The following is a 27,615-nucleotide window of genomic DNA, read 5'->3' as shown; positions in this document are numbered from 1 at the left end:
GTCCCACAGGAGAGACTACTCGAGCATTTTCATTATGACCTCCCCTCATTATACTCTGGGACATGGCTGCCTGTTCACCTACAGTCGTTTTCTTCTGTGCAAACAAGGGTACGGCTGGATCAATAGTAACAGGTAGCGATATAGCATCTGGGGTTGGTCTGCCACTTACACTCTGTGGGAGAGTAATTCCCATGTTCTGATTCATTATTGGACTCATGTCTGACTGTGTCCCTGTGACTGGAGTAAATCTTGGCTTTACCTGTGGCTGCACTTGGGGCAGGAAAAATGGAGTTGGTTCTGGCTGAACCAAACATCGTTCTCGGGTAAACCTGTTGCGTAGGCACCATTAAGTTTGAAGTGGTTTCCAAAATGGCCACATCAGGATAAATTCTCTGAACCTGTGGTGGTTCCACCTGATTTTGCATTACAGGAGTAGTAGGCACATTAAGACCTCTCTGCATCGCATTCCGTGTCAAGCTAACATTAACCTGCATCGGATTCATTGTCCCATTAACCTGTGTCGGAGCTGTTGGATCAGCACTGGTCCTCGGATCACTCTCGTGCTGTATATGGCAGTGGGCGATTTCTCAATAACTGTGTAATAAACTCATCATCATCTGATTCCTCCTCCACCGTTGAAGACTTTCTAGCCTCGCTACTTCCGGACGGGCTTCTGTTAGTCTTCCTAGTAGCTTTCCTTCTTTCCTTCTCATTGTCCTCCAAAACAATTCTGTGCAAAGTCTCCATCCCCCAAACTCTCTGAGCACTGTCCCACCTAGCCTCTATTAGTCTTTTCTGCCTTTCTCATTCTCCTCTCGAATTTCTGCTGCTGTCTGGCTACTAGCTCCCAAATTGCTAATGCCTCAAACTGTGCTGGTCTCGGAAGGGACTTTGATTCATATCGCACCAATCTCAAATGCTCCAAAATCCTCAAATTGAACGTCCCATTTCTAGGAAATGCTAAATTCCCATCCTTTTCTGTCAATTTTCACCATTGCTTTATCCAAAGACATGGCGCAACACCCTTCTCTTCCATTACAATGTAAGCAGGTGTACCTTCTGGTGGTGTAGCTTCGCTTATACTCGTTGTAATATGCGTATCTCCCCTTAAAGCACTCTTTAATGCTTTGAAATATTTCTTCTTTTCGACCTTTTGTTATTCAAAATCAAATCAGTAAGTGACCTTTAGTCCCAAGATTCCTTTTACCTACTCTCTCAATTGCCTCTCACGGACAGCTGCCAATCCGTGCGCGACCCTTCTCACTAACCGACCTATCCCAGCGCGGCTCGAAAGACGTCGCACTCACACATACTGCGGCTGACAAAGTTTTGTGGCTTGTCCTCCCAAACTTCAATTCACACAAACTAATGCAAAAATTGTGAGCACTAAGTCAAAAACCAAAAAACAAATCTGCAGGTAAACTACAGGAAACCTAACACAATCGCTTCAGAAACCTTACGGATTTTTTACTGATGGCTCTTTCCACATTTACAGCTACTCCTTCTTTCTTGGTCTCCCAGATTCGCAAGTAAAATTAGACCTGCACATTTTTCTCTCAACTGATCAGTGGATCTGTCCTGGTGCACATAGGACTCGCCAAATCTCAGTCAAAATTTTCTTTCACTCACACTCTGACTTGCCGACCACGCTCAACCGACCTACTAAACCAGCCAGCTTACAACATAAAACCAAGTGTCTCATACACTTTTCAATATACTCCGGAGTCTTAGACTATGCAGGGTCCGTACATCAACAACCACGTGGACAATTTTTAAGCACAAAGCACCACACACATATGAAGTTCAACGTCTTCCCTACTCACACAATGCGGAGTACACACACTCCTTCTACATCTTCATTTGGAGTACGTAAACTCCCTAAACCCTCACAAACCTCACAATTCACCTGCGATTTGCATAAGCTGTGCAAGCGCAATCTACTTCATTCACAGTCACTAGAACGCTGAGAACATCCTCAAACAACCATTAGCAGGATCCAGGATTCATGGGAAAGTCATTTCAGGACTTAGGGGAACATTTTCTCTCCAATTAGCATCATTGAAAAATAAAATCCAAATCTCGATAATAATGTTCCTTCGCCTCTGTTACTATTTCTGGACATCTATTATGGGATGTTAAGGAGACAAACCTTCCCCTCTTTTTACTAACACTGTTAACCCCTGTTTCTCTGTACCGGATGTCTCCCTGCTCTTACTCTCTACTGGACGTCTATGGTGAGCTCTTAAGGAGACTAACCATCAGTCTGCTACCATCTCTGTTCGCGCGTCTGACCTTAATAAGTAACCTTACAGGGGGACGTGAATAGGCTGATGAACCTTTTGACTCGCAATTAAGATCTTCTCACCATAGCTCCAGTATATGCAGACCAGAAATCAATAACCAATGCACATCAATAATCAATTACAATCAATAATATCAACATCCAATGGGGTCAGTAATTGTCACACACTATGACCTTTCAGTCATGAATAACCACACCTTTTAGTAAAAGCTAGAATATTTATTTCCCTATATATTAACAATGCTAAAGACATGTAGATTAATCTCAAAATCAAATGATAGACATACAGAAACAATACTGGCTGTCCAAAGTGGCAGAAGAAACTTAATCTAATCAAAGCTTAAACTACAACACATTCTAAGGTTACAGTGCAAATTAATAACAAAATCAGCAGCGATAAAGTGATTACATACATTGAGTTCAGCAGAGGAATTCATCAAGCATTTTTCCCTATTAGCAGATTTCCATTAGTGAGGATCCTTAACTAACATCAGATTAGCATCAGCATGTTGGGCTTCATGCAAAACAATTCAGTAACATAAATTTGGAAAAACATCTAACTATGGCCCTATCAAAACAGTGGGGTTGGTACCTAGAAAGAAAAAAACAAATATGCATGATAATCAATAGTCTAATTCATAATACCTATCCTCAGTGTGGATTAGCAAGCAGAGTCAGTCTTTGTCCTCAAGACATCAGTCGATCAGCAAGGCATCAGGATTCAGCATCAAAGTTCAGAAAATGCTAAATCTTTAACCATTAAAGTTAAGCATGTCTCTTGTCAAGACACAAAATAGGCAGGAATCTTTTGACATTTCGGCCAACAAGAAAATGAGCAGGACCTGCCTTCTCTCAATGCGGCGTCATTAAATCAAAACTACTATTTCCCAAATCCCTATTGGTCAAGGAATTGCATGTTCACACTTTGTCCAATAAAACTGAAATTCCAAATCTATGAATTCGACTATTACTCCATTCACATGTCATTGATTGGTTGTCCTGCAATGTCCTCATCATTAGGCTCATCAGGAAACAATATTGTTGCAGCTTCCACTCCAGTCAGTATCTCCATTGTTCGCCTCCTGAGAAAGTCAGTCTCACACCCATTACACACAAAGGGGCATATTTATAGTCTGTTTGCGCCGGATTTGCGTCATTGTTTGTTACGCAAATCTAGAGCAAAGCTAACTCCATATTTATATTTTGGAGCTACACACGACAAGCACCAAAGTATTGGAGTTAACATCATTTCATTTTTTGCCTGCAGAAAACTACCTTGCATCAGTGAGATCCAAGGTAGGTGTTCCCGGGCAAAAAATGCCTCAATTTATCCTCCCATTCAAAAATCACACACGGGAGGAGGAGGGCCTTAAATAATGGCACTAAGCCTGCTTAGCGCCATTATTTAATGCCTGGGTATGGGCAGGCGCTAGGGGACCTGTAGGCAGATTTCCAGGGTCGGAGACCATGGAAATTGCCCACAGGTGCCCTTCCCTGTCCCCAGGGACACCCCCACCTATCTCTACCCACACCAGGAGGTCACCCACGAATGGGGGACCCATCCGTAGATAAATCCGGGTGAGTAATTATTTTTTTATTGTCCAGCGCCCCTCGGGCCATGACTTGGGACCCCCTGCATGGCCATGGCACCAAAGGGCTATTTGTCCCCTGGGCATGGCCATTGGGGTGGTGGGCATGGCTCCTGTCTTTACTAAGACAGAAGCCATGCCCATGGGGCTTGTGCGCCAGAAAATGGCGCTACACTGCCAAGAGGCAAATTTCTTTTTGCCTCTAAACAGTGTAGCACCATAAGTTGGAGCAAAAGCCCCGGTTCCCCCTGCGCCTCCTTGCCCTGTTTGCATCCTTTACAAGGGCGCTAACAGGGCCTTAGCGTCGGCTAGCGCTATTCCTTAAATATGGCGCCTGGCTGGCGTCTAGGAAATGCGCTAGCCGGTGCTCTAGTTTTTGCCACAAACCTGCGCTAACGCATGTTTGTGGCAAAAAGTATAAATCAGGGCCAAAATGTTACATTAGCAAGAACAGCATCTTCTAGTAGTCGGTTCTCATGAGAAACTTCTCATCTGCAAGCACATATAAACAATGCAAAATGAAATCACTCTCTAGGACAGCCATTTATTAAACGTTAAGAAATACAGCTTGACATGAGGCCTAGCAACTAGGCCAAGACCTACGCTAAGTTAAGGCGTACAATTAATAAAGCTAAAGTATAATGCATAACCTTTAATATGACATATTACTGCAGTAGTCAAGCATATGTTCAACATTTCACATTAATAATCAATTGATTAGTACAATTCGGGAACATTGGCGGCCACTCATCGTAATCACATTTTCAAATGCGTGCATTATTTTTCTACGTTATTATATTTTCTACATAAGTCTACTATTCAGAATACGTGAACACTCATTAATAATTTTCATTAGAAGACCTGTGCTAGCATAACTCAGGATTCAGCAATATACCACAATAACATTGAATAAATCAATGGCCAGTCAGTGTTTTTACTTTAATGTAAACATATGTAACTACTACAAATAACATCACAAATACATATGAAGTTAAAATTAAATGGTAAAAACATCTGGATCAGCTCCTGTGAGGGTTTGCAAGAAGAACTATGGTGCAACCGGACCCTACAGGTTAATCAGAGGAAGGAACAAACACCATAAACTGTGTCTGTTTCTGAAATTTACAAGCGTATATGCAATGATCTATGTGCCTGTGGGCTACAACATTATAAACCAGCGAAACTTCCTTAGAGACACATAGCACTAATCTCAGCTGTTAAACAAAAAGGCAGACCTACAGGATTTGTTGTGCTTTTCACTATTGGTAACATAGCCCTACACCTTTAACAATCACTTATCACAATCAGTAAATTAGACCTGGAACATTACAATTATCATAAGGTTTCAACCAACATTCAGCCAGACCTAATGCATTCAAAATAGAACGAGGTAGCTCTCAAAATACACACATTGCATGTGGACAGACCTAAAAGTGTAACATGTGAACATAAAACCTTACTAAATATTTAACTAGACTCAAATTTCTTAAACTGGACCGATCCTATCTCTAGATTCCTGGTTGCCTAGCAAACAGGATACTCCCAGTAAAATACATGCCAATGCTATGTTGATGCAGCCAATCAGTCTTTATACTTTTTTGTTTCCTCTCAGATCCCTTGGAGAAAGCGCATTAACCCCTAAAGCGGGTACCCACAGTTTCCAAGGAAGTGTCAGCACTTTTGTGGAGCATCCGCACAATTCCTCCTTGGGGCTGAAGTTGTTGCATGGTCTTCTCAGCTTCCTCACCTGCCTAGCAATTCTCTTTGGTAGTTCTTGTCTGGTGCTGGGATTGCAGCTGTCTTTTCCATTCCTTCTGCCATCCTGTTTTTAAATCGGTCCACTTCAAAAGGCCTTAGACTTCTCAGCATTCTCAGCAGCAAATCAACCAGTTGCAATTTATTTTGATAACCAAATTTTATTGATTTTATGTGGAATAGGAAAATATACAGTGCAGTTGTCTACCCAGCAGATCATTTAGGGATGAGGGGAAAAGACAAAACATTCAGGGCACAAGTACGTGGTAATAAGCCCACCATCTTCCCCAGATCTTTTGTTGTTTAAGGCATCAAATTACTGTGTTGAATGATTCTTCAGGTTTCACACACCGGTCCATTGCCACCCTCCACGTAGCTTGAGACTGGGCATGGGCTGATTTCCAGTGGCACGCTATATCTCACTTTGCAATAATGATGCTGATTCCCACCAGTGTACGTTTCCTCTAGAGCCTCCTACATCTTCCAGGATCCCCAAAAGGGCAATCCAGGGAAAGAAATCAACCGGTTGGGATATTATTTGGAAAAGTGTAGAGAAAATCTTAGCCCAGTCATAGGACAGTTCCAGACCATATGGAAGAACCTGCAGCCATCGATGACGCATCTACAGCATGTAGCACTTGTGAGGGACCCCATCTTCCCAAGCCACCTAGAGGTGAGGTAAGCCACGTGGAAATAACTAATTCTTTTGGGGCCATCTTTGCATCGCACTAGTCACTCGCGTCCAGAAAGCATACCCAGCCCCCCCAACATTCCCTTAGGGCCGTGAAATGGTCAGGAGTATTGGCAATCAGAAATTTGTATATCCATGAAACAGTGCCCCATTCCAGCTGGCCTAGAGTGATTTTGGTTTCCAGGGGGTTGTATTCCGGCAGATCAATCAGTGGGGATGGTAGGTCATCATAGCATGATGCAATTGTAAGTATTTATAGAATTGCGACTTATGTAGCACAAAGTCTGCTTGCAGCTCCGCAAAAGAAGCCATATGGGAACCATTCTAAACGTAACCTAGCTTAGAGATACCAAAAAGGTTCCAGCAATCAAAGCCCTCCAAGAGAACTGTTTGCAGGAGCCAGGTGCCATGCCAAAGATGTGTCTCCTGTGTGGGTCTATGGTCCCAGCAGATCCAGCAGAGGGATGCTCACCAGCACAGGACAGGCACAAGTGTTAACTCGAGCAGTGACCCAGGAAGGGGGTCACCAAAATGCTGATCTTCTAAGCTTTGTCTGCCAATCAGGGACCTCAAGCCAAAAGAAGTGGGACTCCCAGTGGCAAGGTCTCAGGTCAGTCATTGCCATTCCCTTTCATATGTGGACTGCATGCATTTGTGAAATGGGATTTTGGAGGTTTTAGCTCCCTAAAGTAAGACTTGTATTTTTGTGGTGAAACTTTTGAACCAATTCCGTGGGAAGTTCTGAAAACTGTGGAGCAGCTGGGGCAGGAAAATTATTTTAAAGAGAGCTATGCGCCCGAGCAAGCTAGCCCACCTGGCCATGCATTGGGCTTGGGTTATTCATGGGTGAAGGTTGAGGCTCCAGGTCAGCCTCTGTTCTAGTGTTCTCATGAGAACCGACTGCTAGAAGATGATGCTCTTGATAATGTAACATTTTGTGTGTAATGCATGTGAGACTGACTTTCTCAGGAGGAGAACAATGAGGATACTGACTGAAGTAGAAGCTGCAACATTATTGTTACCTGATGAGCCGGATGTTGAGGACATTGCAGGACAACCAATCAATGACATGTGAACGGAGTAATAGTAGAATTCATAGATTTGGAGTTTTAGTTTTATTGGACAAAGTGTGAACATGCGATTCCTTGACCAATAGGGTTTTGGGAAATAGCTTTAGTAGTTTTGATTTGACGACTCTGCACAAAGAGAAGACAGGTTCATTGCCCATTTTTTTGCTGGCCGAAAGGTCAATAGATTCTTGCCTATTTTGCGTCTTAACAAAAGACGTGCTTAACTTTAATGCTTAAAGACTTTGGGGGTCATTCTGACCCTGGCGGCCGGTGACCGCCAGGGTCACGACCACGGGAGCACCGCCAACAGGCTGGCGGTGCTCCCGAGGGCATTCTGACCGCGGCGGTTCAGCCGCGGTCAGAAAGGGTAAACCGGCGGTCTCCCGCCGGTTTACCGCTGCCCCAATGAATCCTCGCCATGGGGATTCAGACACCCCCTACCGCCATCCTGTTCATGGCGGGAAACCCGCCATGAACAGGATGGCGGTAGGAGGTGCCGCGGGGCCCCTGGGGGCCCCTGCAGTGCCCATGCCAATGGCATGGGCACTGCAGGGGCCCCCGTAAGAGGGCCCCGCAAAGTATTTCAGTGTCTGCTTTGCAGACACTGAAATACGCGACGGGTGCAACTGCACCCGTCGCACCCCTGCAACTACGCCGGCTCAATTCTGAGCCGGCGTCCTCGTTGCAGGGGCATTTCTGCTGGGCCGGCGGGCGCTCTTTTGGAGAGCGCCCGCCGGCCCAGCGGAAATGTCTGAATGGCCGCCGCGGTCTTTTGACCGCGGTGCGGTCATTCGGCGGCGGAACCTTGGCGGACGGCCTCCGCCGTCCGCCAAGGTCTGAATCAGGCCCTTTGCATTTTCTGAACTTTGATGCTGAATCCTGATGCCTTGCTGATCGACTGATGTCCTGAGGATGAAGACTGGCTCAGCTTGCTGATCCACACTGAGGACAGGTATTATGAATTAGACTGTTGATTATCATGCATATTTGCTTTTTTTCTTTCTAGGTACCAACCGCACTGTTTTCATAGGGCCATAGTTAGATGTTTTTCCAAATTTATGCTACTAAATTGTTTTGCATGAAGCCCAACACGCTGATGCTAATCTGATGTTAGTTAAGGATCCTCACTAATGGAAATCTGCTAATAGGGAAAAATGCTTGATGAATTCCTCTGCTGAACTCAATGTATGTAATCACTTTGTCGCTGTTGATTTTTGTTTTTAATTTGCACTGTAACCTTAAAATGTGTTGTAGTTCAAGCTTTGATTAGATTACATTTCTTCTGCCGCTTTGGACAGCCAGTATTGTTTCTGTATCTGTTTCATTTGATTTTGAGATTAATCTACAAAATTTTAGCATTGTTAATATAGGGAAATAAATATTCTAACTTTTACTAAAAGACTGAAAGGTCATGGTGTGTGAAAATTACTCACTCCATTGGATGTTAATATTATTAATTGTCATTTATTATTGATGTTGTACATTAGTTATTGATTTCTGACCTGCATATACTGGAGCTATGGTGAGAACATCTTAATTGAGAGTCACAAGGTTCATCGACCTATTCGCGTCCCCTTGTAATGTTTACTTATTAAGGTCAGACGGGCTAACAGTTCCTATACCACAGCACCTCATCGAGTTGGTCTTTGATTGTGCTGCCTTGCTATCCTGAGAATCAAAGTAGTATGTGGTCTCCAGTTTGAGGTTCTTTGGAAAGAGGCCCTAGGACGACATAGGTTAAAAGACTACATTGTCACACTTTGTCCTAGTGCCCCTGACACCAGACTTCTCACTTCTAATTTTATCTACTTTAGACCAAGTGTTACCTATAAAGTAGAATGGTTGCTCTTTACAGCACATACATCTAACACTAACTTTACGTTCCTTTCTTCCTTTTCCTGTATAGCTCACTTTCCATTTCCAGACACTGACAGCAGGGAGGACTGTGATTGATGATAGCCGGAGTGTTGGCATCCCTATGGAGATGATCACTGGAAAACTATTCAAGATGGAGGTGTGGGAGACGTTGCTAACCTCAATGCGTATTGGGGAGGTTGCAGAGTTCTGGTGTGATGTCATTGTGAGTACTGTTCTTGTCCTTGTTCAAGTCACTTCTCATGTGCACTCTCTAGATATTCGCATCAGAGACAAATGTCTGATTATTAATGGTGTATCGCAAATTGATAGAGTACTCTTGGAAACTTTCTATGGTTCCCCTAAAATTGTAAAATAAGGGTAGCAGCTGAACAGATATACATAGGCTTTGGACAAAGTGGGAGTCCCATTAGGAATCGGGGTCCCTGTCCAGCTGGGATACAAGGGCCTAATTTATAAAATGGAATGAAGATGGGGACATAGGTTCTATACGATCTTTGGGTAAAAAGAACTTGAGACTCTTTGGCATACCTGTTTACTTGAAAGTTTCACACTGAGTAGCCTGCTAAAAGTTCATGAATCTAACTTGGTGAAATCTGGATTTCGTCTTGAAAGTTTCTTAATTTGTTTCCTCTAGGATCACATAGATGGTATCACCTCATGCTTTATATTTCCCCATATGTATTTCATTGCCCTGGGTGCCTTCCTCATAGGGGATTACTGGAAGGGGGGTGTGGGTGTATCAGAGAACTCTTGATTTTTGTCCTCTGGCAAATCCTTCATATTCCTTTTGCTTCTCCACTTTCATTTTAAGTCTGGCTAGGTTTAGTTGCTTACCAAAGCTCATGTCAGTACCACTCCCCTTCACACATTTTTTCATTGAAGTATCTTTCGTATATGGATCTGCTCATGGGTTACTGTGCAGTTATAGATTCACTTTTGCAATAAATGCAAAATAGCCTATCTTTGGGGTCTGACAACATTTCCTCTCATTCCTCTTCCTACTAAGAAAGGTGACAACTGTCAGTGCTCTCACCCAGCCATTCGTGCCAAATCTCAGCAGGGGAAGGCAAAGGCAAACAGGCACCAACTGGCCTCTAGCACAGAAAAGAGGACGTGTGAAAATGACAAATGCATGGTGTATCAAGCATTGTTGTGGAGGCAGGGCCATCTTAATTTTGCCTTGAAGTTTGCATTTCATGCCATGGAATGTGAAAGGAAACTCTTCATGCAAGATTGTCACATAAATAGGATTAAACATACAAAAGGTGATGGGGGTTCCTAGCAATAAGTGTAACCAATGGCAGTTGCTCGGGGAAGCATTCCAACCCATCATTTGTTTGCCCACCATGCCACCTCAGATCAGAACTGAACTGGAACGCAAGCAACTGAAGACTGATTTCACCCTAAATGGGGCTCTTCAGCCTGGTGAAGCCTAGTTCCAGAGGTACAGTGAGCAAGGTAACCACATTTGGGCATACCCTTTGCCATTTAGGGTGTTGCACCAAACACACAAAAGGTGATGAGAGGATGATTGTAAAAAGTCTAACCAGTGGCAATCACTCGGGTAGCATTCCAACCCATCATTATTTTGCTCACCTTGCCACCTCAGACTAGACCCAGCCAGAATGACATCGGGGACCATGGACCACACTATGCTCCCCTGAAGCTGGCAGTGATTTATATATTAATTTTCTACTGTGTGATATGAGGAACACAGTGCCAAAACATATACCATCAGAGGAACAGTGAAAGATCAAGACAGTAGCAATAAAGGTGCAGTGTTTACATATGTAGAAAATGTATTCCAGGTTCTTAAAGTAGCATCAGAGAAACAATAAACTACTGTTTGAGTGTTTTGTTTTAATTCATGTCCTTCGGTTCACCAAACGTCAGAAATCTGGTGAAGCAAGTTGTATTGTGATATCTTTATATTTTCTTGTCAATACACGGTGGTTGTGTCTGGCTTGGCTCTAAAATAGAGGACACCTTTCGGGGAACACGATCCGAGCCACCAAAAAATCTGTCATGTAAATGATAAAGCAACGCTATGTAACAGTTGATAAAGATAAATTAGAAATAGGTTATTTCTTGAATGCTTGTGTACTAGATTATATGACAGCAACGACATCTAGTAAAGTAATATTGTTTAAACGTGACCCTTTCCCCACCTTCAGTGCCCTGAGCACTGCCATACATAAACCAAGAGATGTCAGTTATGTCCTTCATATATTTCACCAATGTTATTGTGTGGAGCAAAATCGTTGTCTATTAAAACATACATAAGTGAGTTTTTTATGTAGTGCACATCCTGTGCTGAATTTCTTTAAATTGGTCTCAGATATGACCTTCAATCAAGCTGAGGCTCAGTGAAGGACAGGGACAGTTTGATCAAGTGGGGAGACCAGGATTTGAACCTAGGTTTCCTGGTTACACATTATGCAATAGAATGAAATGAATGAAAGAAAATGCTATTTGATGAGGCAACGTTCACCTGATAACCATTGTGGTGCTACTGAAGTAAAGGAAGAAAAAATATTAAAAAGAAATTAGAAGTGAAGCCACGGGAGACCAATGCTCTAACCAAATGGATGAATACAACATCAATCAATCAATGAATAAAAAGGATTTACATTTTCTTCAAAAAAGGGAATGATCCAGAGTGGGCCCCACAGCTTTGAGGCCACACCAGAGAAAGACATACTTCAGTTACAAGTGAATCTGTGCCTAAGAATTACTGCAAGGACGAAATGAGTAGATTTTAAATTGCATCTTGGGAGGTACCTATTTATTCCCGCCTTAAATGTCAGCGCTCCTTTGTGATAAAGGGCTTGATGCACCAGAGAGAGTGCTTTAAATTAAATTGTCTGTCAAAAGGAAGCCACTGCAAGAGTTTGACCACATAATTTTTCCAGATGACTGGTAGAGTGCTTGTCTTAAAACAAAAAATCTGAATTCAAGTTATGGCAGGCACCAAAATGTCTGCCAGTTCATGCACCACCCTCATGGGGCAGATAATGTCAAGAGACACATATTTAGTAGACATCAGTATCTCACACGTCTTGCCATCTTGAAGATGGGACAGAGTCCTATTCTAGGGGCGGTGGGTCCTTGTTGATACTGTGATACACGGTTTGAACTTTGTAAAATAAGGAAGCAAACTGTTAGATAGTACACGGGTGGAGTGGGTTTATTTGATAAATAAAGAGGACTAGTGTTGGAAATGACCTTTCTGCAGGGTCACCCCCAAACTTTTTGCCTTCCTCCTTCTCTTTTTCTGACCTAATTTTTGCTGGCTTTAGAACTCTGCACAAGTTACCACTGCTAATCAGTACTAAAGTGCATATGCTCTTTCCTTAAAACATGGTGACATTGGCTCATACACAATTGGCTTATTTAATTTACTTGTAAGTCCCTAGTCAAGTGCACTACATGTGCCCAGTGCCTGTAAATTAAATGCTACTAGTTGGCTGCAGCACTGGTTGTGCCACCCACATAAGTAGCCCCCTAACCATGTCTCAGGCCTGCCTCTGCAGTGCCTGTGTGCGCAGGTTCACTGCCACTTCGACTTGGCGTTTAAAGGTACTCCCCTTTTTCTACATATGTCACCCCTAAGGTAGGCCCTAGGTAGCCCTTAGGTCAGGGTGCTATGTAGGTAAAAGGCAGGACATGAACATGTATGTCCTGGTAGTGTAAAACTCCTAAATTCGTTTTACACTGCTGTGAGGCCTGCTCCTTTCATAGAATAGCATTAGGGCTACCCTCATATACTGTTTGAGTGGTAGATCCTGATCTGGAAGGAGTAGCCAGGTCATATTTAGTACGGCCAGAATGGTAATAGAAAATCCTGCTTACTGGTGAGGTTAGATTTTATATTACTATTTTAGAAATGCTACTTTTAGAAAGTGAGCATTTCTCTATGCTCAAATCCTTCTGTGCCTTCCAATCCACGTCTGGCTAGGTTTAGTTGACAGCACCCTTGTGCTTTCACTCACCCAAACACAGGATGCTCAGTCACACTTGCATACATCTGCAAATTGAATGGGTCTTCCTGGGCTGGGAAGGTGGAGGGCTTGACACTTACATGTCAAAGGACAGTAGCCTGCCCTCACACAAAGGACTGCCACACCCCCTACTGGGACCCTTGCAGACAGGATGGAACCCAAAGGGGACCTAATGCACTTCTAAGCCGCTCTTTGAAGTCCCCCCTCACTTCAAAGACACATTTGGGTATATAAACTTGGTCTCTGACCCTACCAACTTAGACACTTCTGAACTCAGACACTTCTGAGGTAGACACTCTACCTCACAGACACTTCCTGGAGAAGAAACCTGAACCAGAACATGCAACCTGCCAAGAAGAACTGCCTGGCTGCCAAAATGACTCAGATAACTTCTTTTTGTGAAGGACTGCTTCCTTGCTGTTGCCCTGCTGCCTTGCTGCTCTCTGGCTGTGATGAAAAGTGCTCTCCAAGGGCTTGGATAGAGCTTACCAGAACCAAAAAGACTTTGGCCCTCATTAGTAACACGGCGGTAAACACCGCACCACCGGCGGGGGCGGTAATAACCGCCAACAGACATGCGCTCCGAACCGCCAAATAATGAACCAACTGAAACACAGGCATCCTGAAAACCACTCACTGCCAGCAGAGGAGTGCCAACAACAATGGCAGAGCCCGCCCACAGGCCGACGGAAAGGCCCTACCCGCCCATCAAATGATGAAGCACCAGACTGCCATCAGTTCTGGGGTGGGAACCACCACCACGCAAAGCAAGACAGAAACAAACCAAATATAAGGAAACACTCACCGGAGGCTCACACAACAGGCCGAAGCAGAAATGGAGAGAGAGTTGCAGGACATGCCAGCCCTGCTCCTTGCCAAAAACCTCAACGACCAAGACCGCCGCCGACGGTAAGCACTGCAACCTACTAAATAAGGGAAGAAAGGGCACAGTTACATACCCGCCCACTCCACCCACCCTGCAATGCTCCCACAACCCTTCACAGCAGCACAAGCCATACATCCCACAGCAAGAGGTACTTACCCGACACAAGGCAAATCCAACCTGCCTAAAGTACATACATGTGCCCAACACCCTTAAACAATGAAACGAGAGACCAAGGATCCAGAGTGTGCCTTAAACAACACAAGCTACACATCAACCTTTATTCTGCTCACTGAGCAACAGACGTGCATATAAGGCCAATGGCCAGTCCATAGGTGAATAAGTCCAAAGGGCCACAATGGCCCCAACTTGACTCCCACAAGTGCAACGGTACTCCACCTCATAGGGGCAACAATGGGACATTCAGGCACCCCAGGGAACAGGGGTGGGGGGTGGTGGGGACTTATGACAGGGAAGGGGGGGGCTTAGATTTCCGAAGGTGGAGTGGGCTTAGGTTTTGTCACAGTAGCTGGTAGAGCGGACTTGGCCTGGGGTACAGCAGATGTTCCTGGGCCAGCATGCGGTCTCTTCCTCACAGAGGAATCTGCTCCTCGATTCTGGGATCTGGCGATCTGATGCTGAATAGGAGGGAGATGAAGCAGTGATGCTGTTGCCTCATGGTGATGCATATTTTTTAATTCATTATTTGCTTTGCATTATAATATAGATACATATATTTGCTGTGTATATTGCAGTAGAGACTCATTTGTACATGTTTTCATTTCATTGCTGTGATAATTTTTAAACACGTGCTTTCAGCATGCTAATTTCGTTTTAAGAACCTTGCGTCGTGAAATAATAAAAGTCTTCTTTGGACTAAGAAGTGCATTCCAGAGATTTTTGTCAGAGCATGAGTGTTTCAGGTCGGTCATTAGTGAAGCAAAACATTTTGTCGTAGTCGGACAGTCTAAAGGGAGGTTGGAAGTTGAAAGTGTACGATTTGAAAAGTGAAAATATGGTTTTATTCAGAGAGTGAAAGGAAATGCTGCAAACCATGTCTGAGAATGTATGTGAAATTAAAATGCCTTATGACGTGTTGGCAAATGTGTTTTCTTGTTTATCAGGACTTTCAAATTTTTGGGATGGGTGCTTTGATAAAACAGAATTAATAACTGTACTTATATGTTTAAAAAAGGTGCTTTTTGAATGGAATGATGACCCTTTTGTTCTTGACAGGAGGGTTTGGATACTTTTGTCTGCTTTCAGAAAAATGTATGAGAGATGTAAGCAGTTAGAACATGAAAATCAGAAATTAAAAGAACAAATTGACCCAAAAAAATACTGTAACTATGCTGTCTTGTCAGAATAAGTTATTACAAGATAAGGCTGATCTCTACCAAGCCATAACAGGGAAATCTGATTTTTCACATTCCAGTAATGAGGAGGTCAAAAAAGGTGGGGGCCAGTGTGAGCTACATGAGCAGAACGTAGTTCGTGTTGAGCCAATTTTTGGATGCAAAATACAGAGTAGCCCACAGTTTTTGGCAGGAGTTGAAATGCATTCTTTATAAGATTACACGCAGCAAGACGTTAAGGATGTTAACGATAAATTCACTGAGCTTTTGCAGAGTAAAATGTGGCCAGGACAAAATGAGATGTTGCCACAGGTATAACAAAAGATTTTGGAGTTTGCTACTTCTCGCACTAAGCAACAGACCCAGCGATTCATGGAATTGTTTGATTTTTAGAAACAGCATGACCCTCATCTGAGTAGAATCTTTACCCTTTGGTACAAAGTGTCAAGAAAAAAACTTGAGTTTGAATGGGGTGAAGAGCAGCAGTGTGCTTTTGATTTGGCAAAATAAATAATTCAACAGGCCTTAGACTTGTGGACAGTGCAGGAAGGAGACATTATGCTACGTGAAACTATCCAGGGACAATATGTAGATTGGAGCAGGTGGCAAAAGCAGAGAAGAACAGGAGTGTCTCAGGGGTTTTGGACTAAAAAAATATTTGATGGGACTTTGAAAAACTGGAGGGAGCATTTAACTGAAGCTCTCCAGATTCTGAATAACAAACAATTACAAAAAGCTGAAACTTCCCTGATGAAAATGGTAACCATGATACGACCGCATGTGGCCACCAACACCATTGGTACCATTGTACTGGGAAACAAAACCTGGAGCTTCAGCTCCTCACAGAGCCACACCAGAATCTGCAGGTATTGACCTAAAAGCATATAAAATTGCCCAACGTGTCATAAGTCCAGTGTATGGAAGATTTGTGAGGAAGGGTCCCAGCCCTTCTGACAGTACAAGAAAAAGGAGGTTTTGATTGCTGCTGCAGCAGAACCTGGGCGTCGTGGGGGCTGCCTCTCTGACCCTCTTGGCACCTACCAGGAGGGCCCCTATTCCTCATGCGCCTCGGCCGGTAAGCCCCGCCCTACCGAGGACATCTTGCTGCCGGCGATGGAGAGCCGCGTGGTCCCACATTGTGCGCCCCCTGGCTCTGCGATCATCGTGCTGGCCTGCGCTGCCTGTGGCTTCACTGGTCAGGTGTTTTGAACCTGGAGATGACTGCGGTAGCGGCCTTTGCCCTGAAGCACGTCGCCTGTTGATGGGCACTGTACCCCCCTCGGCGGGGCCTGGAGGCCCTTCCCTGCCTCATACAGAGAAGCACAATAGGTGGCCACAGTACACTGCATCCTCTTTGGCCGGCTGGCCCCCGTGTGTGTGTTCCTGGGGTGGCATAGTGGCAGCCCGGTCCATTAAACCCACCCACCTTGTCTCCTCTGCTCTGCTGAGCACCGCCCGCCTTCCTTACATCTGGTGGCTTCATGGGAGCCCTCCTGTCCATTCACTGCATGGAATGACTGTGGTTCCCTAATTCCCGACCCTGGTCGTCTGAACATCTGCAATGCAGGTATGCTAGGGATCCTTCGACTCCTCCTACACCGCGGCCTGCCCATGCCATGACCCTGCTGCTGGTGCTCAATTTCTCAGCCTCAACCTCATCGGCCTCTGCCTATTCAAATTTGTAAAGCGTTTCTGCACCGCCCCCGACTGGTCAACGCTCCAGCTTCTGGCATCACTTGGCAACCGTGCACCTGCAGTCTGTGTGGCTTGAGACTTTAACTTTTACCCCTCTACAGGGCAACACAACTTGACACTGGCCTTTTTCAGCCGTGGGGTACCCTTCGCTACTGGTTCATCTCACTGACGTGTGGCATCCTCGAAGTGGGCAAAACGGACCTTAGACAGCGGAGGCTCAACTTTGATAAAACTCGACCTGCTGGGTGAATATCCCACCTAGGTGCGGAAGACCCCACCGACAAAGACACGCCTACGATCTCATCCCAAGATGTGCCCGCCATTATGATAGAGCTCGAGGTGGGATTCCACACAATGGAGGAGAGATTCAACACCATAGCACAGGCTGTATTGACAAACCAGGCAATATTCAGGGAATCAACAATCCACAGAAGCAGAAACAGGTATTATCCTATTTGACTAGACAGAACGTAGGGGTAGCCTTCCTATAAAAGACACACCTGCCCCCCAGCAGCGACCCTCCGTTTCCTAGGAATTTGGGCACACACTGGTATTTTTCCTGTTCCAGTTCCTGTTCCAGGGGCACCTGCGTTCCAGTACACAGGCGTGTCCCCTTCACGTTCCAATCATGCCATTCTGAGCCTGATGGATGATATGTCCTTGTTCGGGGCATTTTTGCATATAAACACGTGCTATTGTTTAATGTCTATGCCCCAAACATGGATGATCCAGTATTTTTCCAAGGATTGGCTACCCACCGGAATGATTGGAAGCGACTCATCTGATAGTAGGGGCGATTTCAATATGCCATATTGCTTGCAACTATATTGCACTAGTGTTCAGCCCAGTGATAAAACTCGGGCTTCTACTATTCTCTAGAACTTCATCAATACCTATGCATGCACGATGCCTGGCGATCCAGATACCCGAACACCTCAGGTTTTACATTCTACTTGGCCCTACATTCGGTATGGTTCCTTTTGACCAGCACTTATCTATGGGTCGCACATATAGCCCCCCTTCCATGGACTCTGTCGGATCATAGTCCTGTTCTTTTTTAGCTACAGATCTCTTCTGGTTGCGACGCAGAAAGCACCTGGAGGTTTCATGGTGGGCCCTCTGAGACCCAGTTTTTCAGGAGGAAATCCTTAAAGCGGTGATGGAGTGTTTTGCCCTGAATACTGGCTCAGTCACCACACAGGTTACTTTGTGGGAAGCCTTCAAGGCTTATAGTCGTGGAGTATGCATTTCCAAACATGTCTGTATCTTACGGGATATAAGGGCCCAGCTCCAACAATGTCCAAACTGAAAAGCAATCAACTCGACTAAAGGGCTTCTTTGTTTTCTAGCCTAATCGCTTGCCAATAATAGTTTTGATAAACTTGCTCTATTTCCGATCTCCTAATTCTCAGGGGAGAGCTTTTTACAGGAAATATCTTTCCTTAATGTCTGTGTAGCGGTATCTTGGATTCCCACCCAAACAATAAATCACGCTGGTTCTTGTTATAAATTATTTGAAGTGAAGTTATTTGCTTGAAAACTTCAGAAGCACCTTTCTTGTTTTCTCTCTTTTACAGGAAATATGGGATCATCGGAAGAAGATGGAAGAGGAGAGCTGTGACTCCGCAGGGTGAAGATCACTGGACCTCAACTGGAGGCTGTCTGGAGGATGAGAAATGCTTGAACTCGACTGGAAGCTGGCTAGAGGACAAGGAACTTTACTTGCACTGGAGACAGCTGAGTGGAGCAATAGGTACGAAGCCAAGCAAGCCCTCAGACTCGCATGCATCCTTAAATAATCAAATGTGAAACATGTGCCTTTTGTCAGTTTATTGCTTGTTAAGGAAATTAGCAATTATCCTCCTGATCGTGGCACATGTTCAATACAGATCACATTGTGAAGAGCACATTTTTTGGCAGTTACAGTCGGCACGAGTTTAGCAGTTGGGATACAATGTGCATAATCAACAAGCATTGGTTTTTAATAAATGAGACATTTAACAAGCATTGGTGATTGCAAACTTGATATTCAAGGATGTAATGAATATACCCAAATAAGTCTGAATGTTGCAAGCAACATCACCTTACTGTAATCAAGCTCTTGGACATGCAAGTGTACCCACAGCACTACTGTCCCCTCTCCTTGTTAAATCTCGCTAATAAAATACTAGCTAAAATACTCGCAGCTAGACTGTCCCTCCTGCTGGAGCGGATCATCGCTCCCACTCAGTCTGGTTTTGTCCCTCACTGCTCGACTTCCCTCAACCTCTGCACCATTCTTTCAGTTCTACATCGGATATCCCCTTTTATCCCCACGGCAGTTGCCCTCTTGGATGCTGAGAAAGCCTTTGACTCTCTGAAGTGGCCCTTCCTTAGGGCAGTTGTGGGTCGACCTGGCGTCCCTTCCCAATTAATATCCTTAATTATGTTATTGTACGCCAACCCCATGGATCGTATACAAGTCAATGGATCACTCACGGATAGTTTTCCGATAATGTGTTGTACCAGACAGGGCTGCCCCTTGCCCCGTCTTCTCTTCAATATCACAATGGACACTTTGGTCCGCCACTTACAAGACTCATAGAGGACTCCAGCTTGCACATGGCCCCCTCTTTCTCGCTTTATACGCAGACAACATCCTACTACCAATCTCGCCCCTCTTATCCAGAATTTCTTTTGCTATGGTAACCTTTGGGGACTACATATTAACTGGTCCAAGTGTGGTGTTCCGCCCACCAAATCCAGCAGTAGCCTTGCTGGCGGGCAGAGGCACATGGGCGGTTCCACCACTGGCCCTGACCCCTAGGAGAACACCACCCGCTGCATTATATGCAATAATATGGCATGGCAGTGTCCTGATGGCGGGCGCTGCCGGAGGTGGAAGCGCCCTTTCCCGTTCCCTGCCGGACAACCTCCTCCCCGGACCAGGTAAGTCAATCGTTCGACAGGGCAGGGGGGTAGGAGGGTGGGGGGGGGGTTGTGTGTGCATGTGTGAATGGGTGTTTTTCTGCATGTGTTTGTGTGTTTATGTGTGTTTGTATGGGTGTGTGTATGCATGTTTGTATGGGTGTGTGTCTGTATGGTTGGATGGGTGTGTGCATGCGTGGTTGAATGCGTGTATGAGTGGTGAGGTGAATGCGAGTATGTATGCATGTGAGTGAATGCGTGTATGTTAGTGTAGGTGAATGAGTGTATGCGTGGTGCGTGTGGGTGTCTGTGTATGTATGCGGGGAAGGGGGAAGAGGGTGCTGTACCTGGAAGGGGTTTTGTGCTTGCTGGGGGGTTGTCTACCAGTGAGAGGGAAGAAATTTGCTGTCACTGGTAGCCTTTCTGCCAGGATTTTCATGGAGGTGCTACAGCAGCAGAAACCCTGGTGGAAAGGCGTCTCCTAATACTGCCTGCGGTCTCCCGTGGACCGCCGGGTCAGAGATGCTCATCTTTGGCCCAGTGGGTCTGACCGCCTAGGCGGTATGAGTGGAGTATGTGGCGTGTTGGCAGAGGCCAGCCTGCCACACTCATAATGTGGTGGTCTTCACCGCCAGCCTCTTGGCGGTGAAAATGCCACCTTTGCCCTGGGCGTCAGAAGACTGCCAGTGTCATAATGACCACCTAAATATTTAGGCATCCGCTTGCATAGGGACAGGGACCCAATACTACAACTTAATTATAGCCTGGCTATGGCTCAGCAAGAAATGCAGGTGTCATGGTGGATAAAACTTTCTCGATCAATGGCTGGATAGGTGGCCATTATAAAAATGGTAATCCTTCTGTGTTTTCCTTTATCTCTTTCTGAATATCCCTACTCCCTTGATGCTTGGTGTCTTCCCCACATTGCGTGGTCATCTTCTGTGCTTGATTTGGGCTGAAGGTCACCCGCTGTTTTGTTGGGCCACCCTGGTGCATTTGTTGGACAGTGGGGGGTTTGGAGTCCCAGATTTCCAACTTTATTATTTGGTAGCTCAGTGTCAATACTCCTTACACTGGTACCAACCAGATACTCATGTCCCATATCTTAAACCTGAGAAAGATCAGGTACATGGCCTCTCCCATTCTCAAATTCTTCTAAAGGGTATTCTACTAGACCCTTGCGACATACAAATGGTTTCCACGATGTGTTGGGCATGGCACCAGCTGCGAAGAACGTTGGGTGGTGGACCCCTCTACTCTTCTGCTATTCCTCTTCATAATAATCCCTGGCTCCCTCCCACACGGGAAGTACTGGTGCAGCGTACGCTCCATCGCTATAACGTGTCCACAGTAGGAGATCTCTTCCTGGATGTCCTCCAGGGCATCAGCAGGCACATAGTATCACCCATATGGACCTTTTCATATTGACAAGATTACATTGTACCCTTTGTTCCCTACTATCCACATACCAATTGGCCCCCGAGGACTTCCCCCCCATTGAAGCATGTAATCTCGGATGAGGAGGGGGACCGATTAGTTTATAGAATGTCTCACTATGAGGCCTGACACTATGACCCGAGTGTGGAAAGCGTGGGGGGAGGAGCTGGGTTCCCCCATTGCTGATAAAATGTGGTCTCATTGATGTTCCCAAATACGAGGCATTTCAATTAATTACCTACATATATGATTGCATTTTAAATTTCTCCACTATTGCTATTTATCCCCTGTGGCTATTGCAAGGTTTGACCGTGACAGGACAGATCATTGTACCTAGCACAACATACCAGGTGCTGATGTTACACATTCCTCCGGGAAGTGTCCAGAGAGTTCTCGCTATTGGATGGCCGTTTACACACATATTTCTTCTATGCTACATATAAGCCTGCAGCCTAACCCTCTCTATGCACTCTTGGGGAACAGCAGAGAATTCCCTCGGCCAATGCGCCAACTTACGTTTATGGCATTCCTGTTGGCTAAGAGGGATGTTGAGATATACTGGGGGGCCATAGGGCTCTGACATCTGTAGACTGGCTTAAAAGCATGATTTTTTGTGATCAAGTCAGTGAAGATTATGCACTCTTTCAACCTCCACGTCCCCTCCCATTGATTTATGGCAACCCTCCGGGATTATCTTTCCAGTCATGATCAAGACTCAGATTAGAGTGGGTCCTACATTCTCCCCTACATAAGTTTATTCACCAGAGATTGCAGTTCTATTCCAATTATGGGTATGTACACATATTGTTTCCTTTTGTTTTTCATTTTGACATTGTGATGATGAGACATGGTGGTTCTGGGAACCTAACGGACAGCGGTGATGTGAGCTATACAAATTTATGATTGTTTATTGTATGTGATTATCTAAAATCTAATAAAAATAAAATTCATATGTATGTATATATATATATATATATATATATATATTCCAAAATCCCTCCTCAAAGAAAGGCAAGTTGCACTCACGAAGTTGCAGTAAGTCGAATTTATTTTCATGACAGCAAGTTTCAGGTCTTAAATCTTTTCATTTGAAACGGCAATCCTGACGCGTTTCAGTCCTCACGACCTTGTTCACAGGAATAAACTGCCAGAGCAGAGCCATGCTGTCTGTTTTTAAGTTATCGTGGCCCCCTAGTGGACCCCCATGATGGTAATAAAATTCATCACGACAGTGACATCTGCCATCAGTTCCTTGCCATAGTGAAAATGCTTTTACACGTTAATACGTTTTTCTAAAACGAGATGAAATGTTCATTTATCAAACGAGGATCACATTAGCAGTTTCCATCATTTCACTGTTTAAACCCTCTATTGGATTCATTTTAATAGATTGCACATGCACTGCATTCTGGAACTCGTGGTCCTCATCATCCATTTTGTAACCCTCCAGTGGGCAATATCATTATTAGAACATTGTCTCATTTGTAACAGTTACTTACTGCGCACTTTGTTTCTCTACAGTCCATTTTTAGGGCTGTGCAGAACCCATTTCCACAGTAAATCCGTGGTGGCAGCCTTCGCCTAAAATAGCGCTCCTCAAGCAATCAAAAACAAAGCTGGTCCTCTTGTAGGCATATGGCGCTCTTTGTTGGTGGTGCAGTCTTTGCGGTAGAAACAAACCGCTAATATGTTCCAAAATCCCTCCTCAAAGAAAGGCAAGTTGCACTCACGAACCTCCACGTCCCCTCCCATTGGTTTATGGCAACCCTCCCGGGATTATCTTTCCACTCATGATCAAGACTCAGATTAGAGTGGGTCCTACATTCTCCCCTACATAAGTTTATTCACCAGAGATTGCAGTTCTATTCCAATTATGGGTATGTACACATATTGTTTCCTTTTGTTTTTCATTTTGACATTGTGATGATGAGACATGGTGGTTCTGGGAACCTAACGGACAGCGGGGATGTGAGATATACAAATGTATGATTGTTTATTGTATGTGATTATCTAAAATCTAATAAAAATAAAATTCAAATATATATATATATATATATATATATATATATATATATATATATATATATATATATATATATATATATATATATACTTTATTAATCCAGTAATAATATTTAATTTTGTAAGCAGTCGGGGACCCTCTGAGTAAGCATCCTGGGCCACCGAGGTCCCCAGACCACAGGTGAAGAACTGCTGCCCTAAGGTTTCCACAGGGGAGTCATGTCGCCTGTGGGTAAGAAAACAATAGATGGACAAAGTTGATGAAACAATTAGGATAACACAAAGTACCTTCTCAAGGGTGAGAGTAGCACATAGAAATTCATCAGCCATCACCAGTAATGACTAAGTAGGCCCCTGGCAAGCACCCTCGCCTGCCTACTCTGTTCTTGTGAGCTAATTTATAGGCAGTAGCAATAGCATCATTCAAATTTGCCTCCATTTTGTAGCCAGGTTTTGGTCATGAAAACAGATCACACTTACACTCTTTCAATAGAAGTTTTATTTCTTGTGTATTTCAGGACTGGGCAGTCATGATGCAAACTACAGTTGATACAACAATTAGATGAATGGATAGGGATCACATGGGCCTTTCTACTACCAACCAGAGACTGTTAGAGGGATACAGCTCTGGATGCTGCCACCCTACAGATTGTGTTCAGTAACAAAGAATCCAATGGGAATCTCGATGACGTGCAGTTCATTGTGGAATATAGGTTAGCAGGCAGGGTTCTCTACATGATCTTTAGGACTCAGTAAAAATGGGTGCAGACAGGCTTGCCACAGACATGCCATAGACATGTCAGCACTATGCATGCATTTATTTGATTGGGTCAGAGGTCCTGGTGTAGCTCTTGAGCTGGACTGTAACCCGAGGAATAAAAATGGCTGCCACGGACTGAACTGGTCTGGTAACAGCCTCACAAGGAGAAAATACAACAATCTGATTATAAACATGATTCTCCTCCAGAATAAATCCATGTATAAAAGACATTTAAACCGTCAATACATAAAAACAAACCGGAATTAATAGCAACCACATTTAGGCGCAGAGAGTAAAATGCAGAGAATAAGACAGGAAAATAGTAATAGAAGTTTAGAGTACAGAAACTGTGGCTTGAATGTGAACAGCAGTAGTTAGGAAGAAACCCTTCTTGCTTCAGTTCAGCTACAGACTGAACTGGATTAATATTACGACTCCCTTTCACCTTCAAAGGACAATAATTTGCGTTCAATTATTTCATAACTTAAATTTATGGATTGTGTTCAATAAATGTCATATCATATGGTAACTTAATCGGACATGATGTAAGTATAGAATGTATTCTTGAGAAAAGTTGAGTGTAAGAGAGTGGAGGATACTAGTTGTATGTTAACCCTATAGTGCGGGTTAGAAAGACCCCTCTGGTGCGTTTTCCATCTTTATCTCCGACGCTTGGGCTGCTCGGAAAGAGCTTCCCGAGCAGTCTGAGGGCTTTTTTCTGTATCCATTTACGAGCGCGCACAGCACGCTGATGTCAATACATACGAAAGTTAAAGTAAAATGACCCAACGGGCTGGTTTCACTTTCTCTGAACCAGTGCTCCCGTGATATCTCAAACCAGAGCACTGATTCTTATGGGAAAGGTATCATTGGAAAAGGAAGAATCTCCCCTTTCCAATGGCTCCTGTTGAAGCAGATATGTTAATTAGAAATATTAATGAGTGTTTATGTGTTTTGATTAACAAGAAAATGATAGAAAAAGTAAACAGAGAAAAATTAATGTATTCGTTTGAAAATGTGCCCACGGAGGTTGGCCTCCGTAAAATTCACGAACTATGCTAAAAATGATTAAAAATATGTGAAATGTTGAAAATTTGTAATAACATTGTAGTAATATGTCATTTTGAGATGCACAACATATGTTTTACATTATATTGTAGAGTTAACTTAGCTGAAGTTGTGGCCTAGTTCTGCCAGGCCTTATGCAGAAGCTGAATAATCATGCACTGTAGAGAAGCAAGCGTGCCGAACTGACCCTGAACTACTCGCTGTTAATAAAGTCTGCTTAGCTAGAATTTTGTGCAATGTACAGACGGACAGGAGATGAGGGAATCAAACTTGCAACATATACTGTGTAGAGCAGATGAGATGTACTTTCCCAGGACTCGAACAATAGAGACACTGAATAGAGAAGAAGATGCAACGTTTTCGATACCTGAAGAGCCGGATGATGAGGACATCGTACAGTGAACCAATCAACAACCTGAGAACGGCGAAATATTAGAATTTGTAGATTTGTAAAATAAAAATTATTGGGTAGAGTCACATCGGACGACTAATTGACCAATTAGGAATTAGGGGATGGACTGGGTAACTTTGATATAATGTCGTGACAAAGGGGTAAATCTTCAGAACTGTTGGGGAGACGTTGGAGGCAGATGATCGGGGAGAGACCTTTGCCGAAATTGATGTGAGACTTTGGCATTGGGCTCATGCTCTTGAGAGCCTGATGCTTTGCTGATCGATTGATGACCTGAAGACGAAGACTGACTTTGTTGCTGATCCATTCTGTGGATAGGTAGCTATGACAATGTGACTGATTAGCTTTTGTGCCCTTCTTTGTAGGTACCAACTGCGCTGTTTATATAGTTTTTCTCTTAGCTTGACGTTTTTCCAAATTCATGTTCTAAATTGTTTTTGCATGAAGTCCCACATGCTAATGCTAATCTAGGTTAGGTAAGGACCCTATGAGTGGCGGTGACAGTGACAAATGATTGACGAACTGGTTGCTGAACTCTGCTATTAATGTTGATATATTCTTCATTGTTGGCTTATGCTGAAGCATTAAAACGTATGGTTTCTCAAGTTCTGATTAGATTATGTTATTGGTGGTCACTAATGAAGTTGATTGAATAAAGTTTTAATTAACTCCATGAAGTAGAATTGTAACTAATAGGGAAATAAAATTGTTAAAACGTATATTGAGTCGTGGTTAATCGAGAATTGTCGATGCTTTGCTTAATGTTTATTGATATGTGCATTTATTATTGATGAACCTTGGTTACTACATAACTAGGATACTCCATGCGAATCAAAAGGTTCATCGGCCTATACACGTCCCCTTGTAAGTTTACTTACTAAGGACCAGGTGCGCTAGCACTCCTCTGCCCAGTGGATCTTTGCTTGGAGATCATCACAGGAGAGTGATCCCAAGCAGTGATCCAACCACTAGACACCAGGGAAAGGTGGAGCAAGAGCTTGTGCTCACCTTTAATTATTTTTATATTGAAGTCATTCTGCCCTCACTGGGGGTCTGTTGGACACAATAGCTCCCAATCTGCTCCCCCAGTGGGGACAGAAAACCCTCTGGACACCAAGAATTACTTTTTTTGGATTATAAGGGTGGGGGCTCCCATCCATATACCCCAAAAATAAAGAAACATTCTTTCTGCTCCCTTCTAGGGGAGACAGAAAGCACACTAGACACCGGAAATTACTGTTTGAAGGACTTTAGGGGTAGGGGCTGCCCAACATGTGCATAGCTATGCCCCCTCACCCCAAAAATGGGGAAACAGTCTTTCTGTCATACCTGGTAGGCAGATGGGGGTCATTACCTCTGATCTACCCACCAGTGTGGAAAGAAAGGCCAGTAGATGCCAGGGATTTTTTTATCCATGGGGTGGGGCTACCCACCATGGGCATGGCCATGCCCTCACCCCAACTAAATGGGGCAACAGTCTTTCCCCCCCCCCCCCGGGAGGCAGATTGTGGTAATTACCCCAGATCTGTCTCCCCGGAGAGGGCGGCAGGAAGCCCACTAGAAGTAAGGGAATGTGTTATTTTTAATATGGGGGTGAGGGTTGCCCAGCATGGGCATGGCTATGTCCCAACCCCAATTAAACGGGTAAACAGTTTTTTTGCCCACTGCCCCCGGGTGGCAGTGGGAAAATTACCCCAGATCTGCCGCTGGGGGACAGAAAGCCCACTACACGCCAGGGATTAAAAAAAAAAATATAGATATATAAAGGGGCGATGGCTGCCCACCATGGG

General features: G+C 44.2%; 1 protein-coding gene across 2 annotated transcripts in view; it reads left to right on the top strand.

Annotated features, from left to right (window-relative positions):
• The window catches only part of LOC138258899 (aryl-hydrocarbon-interacting protein-like 1), a 201,119-nt gene that overhangs the window by 43,027 nt on the left and 130,477 nt on the right, over positions 1 to 27,615 (top strand). For both annotated transcript variants that reach the window (XM_069206224.1, XM_069206216.1), the window contains exon 2: positions 9,314 to 9,487. In XM_069206224.1, coding sequence (XP_069062325.1) covers positions 9,314 to 9,487 — 174 coding nt within the window. The remainder of the gene's footprint in view (positions 1 to 9,313; positions 9,488 to 27,615) is intronic.

The sequence above is a fragment of the Pleurodeles waltl genome, chromosome 2_1 (genome assembly GCF_031143425.1).
Source record: "Pleurodeles waltl isolate 20211129_DDA chromosome 2_1, aPleWal1.hap1.20221129, whole genome shotgun sequence".
Classification (NCBI taxonomy): domain Eukaryota; kingdom Metazoa; phylum Chordata; class Amphibia; order Caudata; family Salamandridae; genus Pleurodeles; species Pleurodeles waltl.
The sequence above is the reverse complement of the archived record's forward strand: the minus strand, read 5'-3'. Positions and strand labels throughout refer to the sequence as shown.